This window comes from Leptinotarsa decemlineata, unplaced genomic scaffold (assembly GCF_025532065.1).
Source record: "Leptinotarsa decemlineata unplaced genomic scaffold, Ldec_3_MD MMD2_tig00004307_RagTag_RagTag, whole genome shotgun sequence".
Taxonomy (NCBI): domain Eukaryota; kingdom Metazoa; phylum Arthropoda; class Insecta; order Coleoptera; family Chrysomelidae; genus Leptinotarsa; species Leptinotarsa decemlineata.
This window is the reverse complement of record NW_027412606.1, coordinates 5,654,882-5,666,352: the sequence shown is the minus strand read 5'-3', so window position 1 is coordinate 5,666,352 and position 11,471 is coordinate 5,654,882. Positions and strand designations below refer to the sequence as shown.

General features: G+C 34.8%; 2 protein-coding genes across 2 annotated transcripts in view; one reads left to right on the top strand and one right to left on the bottom strand.

Moving 5' to 3' along the window:
- LOC111503664 (vasoactive intestinal polypeptide receptor 2) overlaps positions 1-11,471 on the top strand; it is a 266,571-nt gene that overhangs the window by 147,332 nt on the left and 107,768 nt on the right. The gene's annotated exons all lie outside the window — the stretch shown is intronic.
- Positions 9,790-10,755, bottom strand: LOC141479900 (centrosomal protein 43-like). Its single transcript, XM_074178665.1, has 3 exons — positions 10,502-10,755; positions 10,396-10,443; positions 9,790-10,343 (listed from the first exon to the last, which is right to left on the bottom strand). The coding sequence occupies exons 1-3, from the start codon at positions 10,577-10,579 to the stop codon at positions 9,810-9,812; spliced, it is 660 nt and encodes a 219-aa protein (XP_074034766.1). The 5' UTR covers positions 10,580-10,755; the 3' UTR covers positions 9,790-9,809.

The following is an 11,471-nucleotide window of genomic DNA, read 5'->3' as shown; positions in this document are numbered from 1 at the left end:
AACGTTTTCTTATCGAAATCTTATCTTCAGAAACTATCAAGAAAACTGAAGGCTATTGTTTTACACTTCTACAAATAGACTCTGATTCTTGAGATCTGGGATTCCGGCAGTCTTCAGCAGTAACCACTTGAGATACCTCCAAGACGATCTCCTCGTTGTGTCGTTTTTCCTTCAGTTTGTATTTGAAAGAAACGTCTGTGTATAAAGAGCTTTTCCAAGGAAAAACTAACGTTATCTGAACTCTGAAATTAGATTTCTAATTCCACATACATGTCCTCCCATTGAAATTTCAACACATTCAATGGCAAAAATAATTTATGACAAGTGAATGATTTTTTGATGACCTTACTGACTATTTGTTGAAATTATCGAGTATAATGCGCAGTAGTAAATCAAATTAGCGGAGAGGAAAAAATAAAACATAGATAGTAAAATCAAAATGAAATATGTAGTGATACTGATAAGATTCCAGTAGGTATTTTGAAGGATTGAATTCGTTCCGTTACCACTTTCGTGTTTCATTTCCAATGCTTTTCTGAAATCTGAAATTTTTCCGAACCCTTTCAATAAATGACGAGTTCATTACCTATTTGATATGATGTCCTTGTAGTAGCAAGGATTTCAATAACGAAAACCACTTATTATTTCTATTACAGAAATTATGTTATCTCGAAATAAGATGAATAATTTTTGAGGCCTCTTCAAATATTATTCAAATAACAGGACGCAAAAAGTATCAAACAAAATAATTTCGAGTACTTTTTGGACCTTATATCTAAAAAGATGTTCCAGAAGAAGTGTGCTAGCTCTTTCACTTTTCATAATCCGTATAAATGATTTCTCAGAAATATCTGAAATGAATACCGAGATTTAGACCAATGATGATGATTCCAATGATATCGTACTGATCTAACGTTGTATAATATGAACACTGTTCCCGCTTATTTCATCGATGACGATCTACTTTCGAATACCTCCAAAACAAATTCGATAATATTCAAAACGGAAAATAAGAATTTTTAAATTCCAGAGTACGTTGCATTTGGTAATGTACAAATGCTAGTGCAAAATGCTTGGCCATGTTAATCACAACTTGAACTCTCAGTTACACATCCAGCTAACTAAAGAGCTGACTGATGAAGACCATGCTATAATGGTTTGAAAAAACCATTTACACGCATGAAAGATGCGATGAAAATTTGGTAAAAATAGATGGAATGAAATGAAAATACTAATATAACCACAAAGTAATGGAGTGGACATTCCTGATTCCCTTTCCTGATGCTTATTTACGCTATAGAAAGAACCTACCTGCATATTTCAAGATTATAGGTTCAGAATTTTGTTATCTATAAAGAAAATCGCAAAAGTAATACAACCTTCAACGACATCTGCCCTCACGCGTCTGCGCGATGGCGCTCCGTTGCTTAGACCGCTCCTCTACTACCTCCCATCACCTCCGCCGTCTTACAGTAGACGCGACGCGTGGTGGCTTACTGCGTTGCGTCAAGGTCATCTTATCATGATAACTTTCAAATGATTTTTTCAAATTACTCAGTGTAAGAGACAAAAGTTATCTATATTAAATTCTTAAAACGAGAATTGTATCAATTTTCATAAGAATTTGACAGATATTCCGTAAATTGAAGCCTATATGTTATTCTGATGTATAAGCTGTATTTATGTAAAGTTTAATCTGAATCCGTTCAGTCGTTTAGGCGTGAAAGAACCACAAATGTATATACATACATACATCCAACCTCACAAACTTTCACATTCACATTATCAATATGAATGAGTATAGATATCACATTCATATTGATTTTAGTAAATATATTAGAGGAATGTATCGTCGTTGGTAATAAAAAATGTCAATAAAGAATAGGTAATCATTCACGGTGTCTAGTACAACTGCTCATTAACCTCATCATGATTTGATTTTTTTTAACTAATTTTTCAAAAATGTCACAGGCAGTTATAGATGTGATAGTTGTGTTTGCATTTTATTTTAATCCATAGCCTCGCGAACATCAATAGTCGGTTTCTCATAATTATGAAGTTTGAACCGCCATTGCATGAGTTCATGTTTACACAAAGTTTGATTGATTATCGAACTTGCAACATCTGCACTGACAGTGTGATCAGGCCAACATTCATGGACGTTTTGATATCCAAGTCAACTGAATGAGATGTTGGAATTGAAGTTTTGAATCGGAAAATGGATTGTTATTTTCTCCTGACTCTGAAGTTCATAATAAGGTTCTTGCTGATAGGTCATTCAGTCAAATTATTGAATTTCATTAAAATGATCCTCGCACAAAAACAAATTGATCTATTGGACTCCTTGCTTCATATAGCTATTGTTGGTTTACACTCTTCAATTTTGAACTTTTTGAGTGAATATTCGCAATAGACAGGTTGAATGAAAAGCATACCGTAGGAAAAACAATTTATTTTGAGTCTGAAGAAATTCTTCAGTTCTCTCATTACATTATACTGCTATCCAGCAGGATCGGAAGAAAGGAGATGTGCTGAATTCTTCAATAAAACCGTTTCTGAAGAGTGATCAATGAATGCTGAATGAATTTCACAATAAATCCTGTTGATGATCTCGACCTCCCTCAATATTCATAAAGATTCATATGCTGGGGTTGCAACTTTGCTCCGGTCACCGTACTAAGGAAAAATGCTTGATACGCATCCGTGCAACTTTGCGTATTTGGAAATTGTTTTATATTTCCATATCCTGTAATCGTATTAATTTTGATGTCTATGAACTTGGAATATTGAAAGATGGAATTGTGAATACTAAGTGTTTTTGAAGTTGAGGTTGAAATATTTTTCAATTCGTGTATTTGTTTGAATGAATATGAATTATTTTCCATATTTGACACTATAAAACCTAAAATCTCAAATTTGAAATACGAGATGCCTCATGTCTGTATTTGTTTGTTATCTCCCTCAATATTTTCATGATGGCAGATAGATTCTAATTTCCAGATATCTAGTTTCCTCGTTCAAAAGCTTCGTTCCATTTCAACCTCTATAACTCTCAGTTCAGTGTGCCCAAACGATTGAGGAACATCGTCAAAAGAACTCTCCACGTTCAGAGCCAAAACAAATAATTTGGCTGTTAGTTCACCTTAAACTACTACGATGAGTCTCATTTACAACCGTATTTTTCTCAGTTTCACTGTCATCTTCGGCTATTGCTTCGTCTATCATATCTATCGCTTCGCCATAATTATGTTCATAATGAAATAATGAACCTAAAAAATAAAACCTCTTCCGAACAATTTTTTTCGTCTTCAGGATAGCACAGTTTGTATCTCTTCGAACAGTAACTAACCATAAATCTCTTGGATGTTCATCCATCAAAGACTGCCGGTTCGTGAGAATTAGTCAGAAGGTTCTATGAGAACCTGCAGATTTTCTACATTTTTCTGACGATTGTGAATACTTGTAATTTGTGTTTTATTATCATTGAAAAAAGGTCACGCCCATTGAAGAATCTTGTTACTTTATTTATGATATCATCACATTTTTTTCTAAGATTTTCGTATTTGAATCAGAAACGATTAAATGGAAATCATCTGCGTATGCAGTAATGTTCCATGTAAGTGAAACTTCTCCTCTTTCATATACTTTATTGTGTAGCAATCCTGTGAATATCTGATTCAATTCTATAACGAATATTTGGAGTAGAAATTGAATTGAAAAACTGTTTTTTGAATAATTCAATGATCATATAAAAGTAGTTGTTTCAAAAGTATTTTTTCTTTACAGTAATTCAATGTTTATATGAATGTAGTTGTTTTTCCTTTCTTTCAATTTGTGTTTGAAAGTTACTTCTTAGTACACATCTTTGAAAAAAGTTTATTTTGAAATTAACTGTATTCTTCCCTTCTTTAGAAGATTTCCACATTTTTCTGTATTTAGAAGGAGAAGAAGAGTGCCAAAATCTTTCTTCCTCAATCAGTATATATTTGTTCGTATGTAACGATTTGACAATTATTCTATAATCATCATCATCATGCCTTGATTTGCACTTCATAAGTTCTTTGAGGTAATAACACAGTTGGCAAGACACATCGCTCTGGAGATATGAATATTTTGAGCGTTATTTCGTAGGTATCTCCACAAAAGAATTGTTTCTACTAAACCGGAATATTTTATCCTTGTTTCTCCCATTTATTCGAGTTTTCTTCAAATGTGGAATTCATTCGAGAAGATGAATATTTTCTGTCTTCAGCAGAGCGTAAAGCATCCGTAAATTACCTCCATCTCATTGCAATGCAGCATATTCATTTCATTACGTTTTATAGTTCAATTTTGATGCGTCGAATTCGAACATTACTTTTACGTTCTTCTCGAGAAATTCTGCAAATATGGCGTTGAGAACAAATGCATTTTAAATTTATGAGGATAATTTCTCTAATTTTTACGAACTTAGAATAGGAAATTTATTTTCAATCTGTGAAAGAATTGCTCGAAAGTAATTTTTCACAATATGAAAAAATTAAAAAATGTAACGGAAGATTTTATGAAGGTGTAGAAACGGCAAACTATAAAAAAAGGATAATGAAAAAGAATAGCTCTCTTGCAAAACACACCATAGGTAGGTATTTAATTCAATTCAACTCGTTCATTTCTTTTATTGCCATAACGTGTAAAAGAACGTGTGAACGAACTATTAGAACCAAGATTTATATACAAAAAAGCTAATTTTCTTATGCTAAGTGAACGAGTTAGAGATACTGATTGGGATAGTGTGTTATATGAAAATATTGTGGATGAGGCTGTAGATAAATTTTATATTATATGGAACACAATTATTGATGAATGCGTGCCCAAATGTAACAATATTCGAAAAGGAAAAAAATTTCCCATTTGGTTTGATAAAGAGGTCAAAGAATTATTGAAAGAAAAAAATATATTTAGAAAGTTACGACTAGTATCAGACTATTATGGAGAAAGGTATAAAGAATTGAGAAAAAAACTTAAGAACTTGATTAGATTGAAATCTAAAGAATACGTTTCAAAAGTAGAAGATGAATTAAAAACCGATGTGAATCAATTTTGGAATTATGTTAATAATAGTAAAAAATCGTCGACTTTAGGAAACTTTTGTTACAAAAATATTCAAATAGATGACAATGATACAGCTGAGATATTTGCAAATTTCTTTTCATCTGTTTATGAGACAAGTAAATCTGGATATAATCTCAATTTCATAAATGATGCTGATATAGTTAACAATTTTTGCGACATTAGAGAAATAGGAGAGTCAGATTTTGAAAATGCAATAAAGAAATTGAAACCAAAGAAAGCGGCTGGTATTGATGGAATTCCCCCATACATTCTGAAAGCATGTGGCGATTGGGTAAAAATACCACTTCTGCATATATTCAACCTTATCATCAAGTCAAATGTTTTTCCAGATATGTGGAAAACTGCTATAACAACACCTATTTATAAGAGTGGTAAAAAATGTGACATTGAAAATTATCGGCCAATCTCCATAATGTGTGCTCCAGCCAAGTTATTCGAGCAAATTATTTATACACGAATATTCAACTACGCAAAAATATATATCACGGAAGAACAGCACGGGTTTGTTAACAATAAATCAATCAATACCAATCTATTTATTTTTACTAATTATGCATATAATACACTAGAATTAAAAAGTCAACTCGATACTGTATTCACGGATTTCAGAAAAGCGTTTGATAAAGTTGACCACGATGTTTTGTTATATAAACTAAATAAAATTGGATTTTCTGAGAATTTATTGAAATTATTAAAAAGTTATTTACAAAATAGATACTTCTGTGTTAAACACAACGGTAACACATCAGGTAAATTTCATGCTAGCTCTGGTGTTCCTCAAGGATCTAACCTTGGACCACTATTATTTGTTCTATTCATAAATGATCTCCCTTCCATTTTGAAATTTTCTGAATGTTTGCTTTTTGCCGATGATCTGAAAATATATAAACAGATTCAAACAGTTAGGGATTGTGTTAATCTGCAAAGGGACATCGACAGTATTTATGAGTGGAGCATCGCAAATAAATTGAAATTTAATATTAACAAATGTAGCATCATCACAATAACTCGTTTGAAGGATCCTGTTAACTTTGATTATATGATGGATGAGGAAGTCCTCCACAGATGTTCTGAGGTTAGAGATCTTGGGGTAACTTACAACAGTACTTTATCGTTTGCCAAACATATTCAAAATATTGTTAAATCGTCAAATCGAATGTTGGGATTCATTATTAGACAAACTCGGGACTTTACGAATAACAATACTATAAAATTATTATACTACTCACTTGTAAGACCTAAATTGGAATTTGCAAGTATAATATGGTCAGGTGAATATCGGTCCACAATCAATGCAGTGGAGAAAATACAAAATAAATTGCTCAGGTATCTATATTATAAACAGTACCGTATTAGAGCTGACTCATCTGACTCAGCTGAAATTATCAGATCCAATCAACTTAGACATGACTTCAAAGTTCTCTCTTTAGAAACTAGGAGATCCCTTACCATGATGTATTTTTTGTATAATGTGATAAACAACAGGATAAATGCACCAGGAATCCTATCATTACTGAGATTCAATGTCCCTTCCCGTAGAACTCGGAGAACTTATCCATTCAATATTCCGTTGGTAGTTACAACGTACAGATCCCCTCTCATGACCATGCTACGACTGGCCAATACATGTAGTGTGCTAGTAGATTTAGATTGGACTCTACCTCAGGGAGTATTTCGTAGAGCAATATTAGATTTTTTCTTGACTACATCTGTTTGATACGCATACAAATTTATTATATTTAGTATTTTCATCTGTGCACGACTACGATTTTCTATTGATAAGCTAATTTACATATATTACCATTATCGATTTTATTGCACAACTATATTCAATAACAGAGTATATATAGTTCATTGCTATTCAACCTCAAAGTTTTTGAGTAGATACACAACTGACTCTTATGATTATAATTATTGAAATGTGAAGATTATTTTATATTAATTATCCATGTAATTAGACCTTTGGTCTGTTTGGATACAAATAAATAAATAAATAAATAAATAAATAAATAAAAAATATGTAAGGTTCATCAATGCACAAGCATATAAAAATAGTTCATCCATACATATTATGCAATGAAGACGATTATATAATAACGATAAAATTATAATATACACACTACATACATTTTTATACAAATGTACAGAGTGGGCCAAATTGGACTTTCAAAGGGAAACCCCTGTTTTCAAAATAGAGACCCAGTGTCGCGAGTTTGGTCATGTGGGGCAGATGAAAAAGCAGCTGCCAATGCAATGACTGATGAACTCATGCTTGAGTTTGAGGAAGACCCACATACATCGAGTAGACAGGCATCCACTACATTCAATGTTAGCCATACATCGATAGTAAACATATTGAAAGAGAATAAAATGCATCCCTATAAAATGATACCTTCTCAGGAGCTCATGGAAGACGACTTTGATAGAAGAACTCATTTTTGTGAGCAAATGATGGACATGTTGGATAACAATATCATCCAATTGTCTCTTAATGGTCATGCCAATCGGCAAAATTATCACTACTGGTCAACGGAAAATCCTCACTCGATGAGAGAAGAATACACGCAATACCCTCAAAATGTTAATATTTGGGAAGGGATTGTAGGAAAGGAAATCATTGGTCCCTTTTTCATTCAGGAAAACTTGAATAGCGATAATTATTTGCCCTACTTCAAAATGATGTCATTTCAAGTTTAGCAATTTTATATCCTGATCCAGAAAACCCTCGAGTACCAGTGAGTACGATATTATTATAGCAGGATGCAGCAACACCGCATCATTAAGTTAATGTCCGGCAATACCTCGATACAACATTTCCCAATCGATGGAGAGGCAGGCCAGAATAGATTGAATAGCCAGCGCAATCACCTGATCTTTCATCACTAGATTTCTTTTTATGGGGATATGTAAAGAGTAATGTGTACAAAACTAAACCTTCAGATTTGAGTGACTTAAAAGAACGAATAACGCTTGCGATTAGGTCGGTCACGACTGATATGTTAAATAATGTTAGAAGACAGTTTTATTTGAGATTAGGATGTTACCAAAATCAAAATCAAAATGTTCTTTATCGACTATTCTCCATATAATTTTAATGTATTTTTTTGTGGTGTTTATGAAATATATAAAAAAAATAATATATACAAATATACAAAATGTACACAAGGGTTTCCCCAATGGGGTGGGACAGTGGGAAGGATTGGGATGGGTAGTGAATGGGGTAGAGAGAGTGGCAGGAAAAGACCCCGATACATTTGCGCTCTCAAGAATTCCGCACGGAAGAGAAAAGCGCCTCCACACAGTCCCCCGATGGGGCAGTGGGAGACGCCCCCGCTGATGTTGGCGGTTGGCTCTCCACTCGAAAACGCCTTATATCAGCCTCATCTATAGTTTTTCGCTTCCTGCCGAGGCTTACGCGGAAGTTGTCATTCTCTCGCATTTCGGTACTTCTCAGAGAATCATTCGTCTGTTTGTTGGTAGCAGTTGTCGATAACCCCCTGGAAAAAGTTCATTAAAAAACCAGGTAAGAGTATTTCTGCTATCACGTCATCATGTGTGCGTGAATACTCTTATCCAATTTTTCCATGAACTAAGCGCGATCGCATTCGCGCCGTTCACGGTATATCTCCAGTTCTTCATAGACTAGCCCGTGCTTACGGTGCTGTCCATGATAGCTTCTAACTGCCGTGACGTCCCTCGTCAGCGGGCTCTTCGGTAGAAAGAACTTGAAGAATTTCTGAGCCAGGCTCCTGATATGGTCGGTGACTGACTCCACTTCTGCCAGAACTAACAGATTGTTCAATGAAATGTATCTGTCACTGTTAGTGCAAATACGGAGCACCTTATTCTGCATTCTCTCGAGTCTCATTAAAGGGGACTTCTTGAGACTGCAGAACACAGGACTCGCGTACAACATAGCTGACCTAATTATTTGTTTATAAATAAGCAACTTGTTGTCAACACTGAGCTTAGAGTTCCGTGCAATTAGCGGATACGTGCGTTTTATCGCCGCACCCGCTCGTGATGTTACCAAGATGTTCCAGCCTACCTCTGGTAATGCTCTGGTGGCTAACTCTTCCCTTGCTACTCGTGAGAACACACATGAATGAAACAAACACAGAAACAGAAACAACAAAAACAAAAACCAATTCCGAAGCTGGACAGAAGTGCTCACCTTAATCTAAGGCGGTGGCTGGGGTTGAACAAAAATGTCCACCCCAACCTACCGCTTGAAATGAGGCTGGACATAGCAGATCACTTCGTGATGTAATACATTGGCCAAGGCGTAAGCGCATTTGTGGCGTCTAGGCCAACAGGAGATATAGGGCGAAGGAGGCAGGAGTGGCAGCAACTATAAGTGCAGCCTCCTCCTCCTCCACTCCACCTCCAACAGCAAGGGCACTTCCTGCGGCGGACGCCAAGAGCTTCGCTTTGAATAAAGACAAGGAACCGGCTGCCCCTGCAGGAAAGCTCCCTCACTTGTGCACCTCCACGGAAGGAACCGCAAGAAGGTTGAGAAACCGTACAACGACAATAATGTCGCTGCACCTTTCGTAACCTTCGCGGAGGCCACCGTGAGACACCTCAAGGTTGCCAAAGAAAGTGTGTGTTCGGCGAGTCTCGGCCTACACCTGCCACTATAAAGAAGATGTCTCCTAGTGACCTGTCCACCTTTCTGGAAAGGACAGGATGGACGATCATCTAGGAGGACAACTCCTCGGGAGAATGTACAATGAGTCACCACTAACTGTCTTCGAGAGATTTACTGTTGGGCTAGTTAAACTAAATGTGGCATCAAATTTCCTCTCGCTGGAAATGTCTCGTACCGATAATAAGTTTTCATTACCCTCAACTTCCGAACCTATACTATCAGCAACAGTTTTCACATTATCAGACTCGGTATTCACACTAGCAGACTTTTCTTCCTTATCTCCTCTGATATCGAGATTTATTTGTATGCTTTTAGCTTTTGTCTGAGTGACCTTCAACAGATGGAATAAAAGTGGAGAAGTATTTGAAATATTTTCCAGTCTCAATTTGTCTTTTAATTTTTGACTGTCTTCGTATTTGTATTTATCACCACAATATGATTCGGACTGGTATACAGAAAGTGTAAAGTTCATGTTAAAAAATTCCAAGAATTCATGAACAACACAAAACATTCCCCTTCCTTCTTCCGTTTCTAGAAAATTAGTAATTTTGTTATTCAGTGATGGCTTCAATCTGCTAACCTGCAAAGAACGTAAAATGAAGGTACTTACTTTTGATTAAGGAATATATTACCTTCTCATCCTCATCCAATGCAAGAAAGATGCTGGCACACAACTGAGCCTACAAAAAGTTCAATTATTATAATTAATTTTTTAAACTGGATAATGAGTTCCAAAACCTTTATTTTGGCAAGAGTTCCATTTGATTCTAGTGTTTGAGCTACCAAATCTCTCAATTCTATATCTTCCTCTGACATTTTTTGAGGTTATAATGCTTATACCAAATGCCAATAGTAATCATGGACGAAACAATATTTAAATAAAGTTGTGGTAATGAAACAAAAATAAATTAAAAATTTTAAATTGTGCTAGGATTATATTATTATCATACAAAAATTATTTTCTAGACTACAACAAAAATTTTTGAAAAACTCTATACTGTACAGCGTTGGCACTTTCGACTTTCAATGAGGACGCTGGAGCTGGTGTCCGACTGGTGTGTGGTGTGTTCAACAAATGATAAACAGCTCATTGTAAAACATATCCTTATGTATGTTGTTTTAGAATTTGCTATATATTGACTTGTGACTTTAAAATAATAGTGTTTCATAGTACAATTATTGTAGACTTGAGAAATTTATGAGTAGATAAAATGAAATACTTTCGCAGACTTTCAAAGCGTAAGAAATAAACAATTTGTAAAGGGCAGCTGACATAACTTGGTCTTTGTTTTAGAGTATTACTCAGTTCAAAATATTTCCGATAGACGTCGTATCCTGATAATAAACTTCTATATACCTTTCATTCCTATACCTTCATTCCGAAAACACTGTTTAATCAGATCAAAACGAAGAGTTTTGACTGAAATAATGCTAGCGGAATTTATTGTTCATAATTTTGTTTCTTAAACTTGAACTAGATTTTGGACTAGAACATATAAAAATGATCCAGATCCAGTAAAGTGTTCAAAAAGAAAATGTAAGTGAAATATGGCTACAAATTATGTCGAAATGCTCATTTGGAATCAATAAAATATCCAAAAGATTTGCTTCATGAAAACAGATATCACTTAGGCGTAATCCCAGCAAACATCGATAAGATGTCTTCACATTGGGTCCAGCGCTATTATTTTTAGATATCTAGGAGACG

Coding starts and splice junctions, on each gene's coding strand:
- LOC141479900 (XM_074178665.1), bottom strand. CDS start 10,579: ATGTCAGAGGAAGATATAGAATTGAGAGATTTGGTAGCTCAAACACTA. Junction 10,444..10,501: donor GAACTCTTGCCAAAATAAAG/GTTTTGGAACTC, acceptor AACTTTTTGTAG/GCTCAGTTGTGTGCCAGCAT. Junction 10,344..10,395: donor CATTGGATGAGGATGAGAAG/GTAATATATTCC, acceptor CGTTCTTTGCAG/GTTAGCAGATTGAAGCCATC.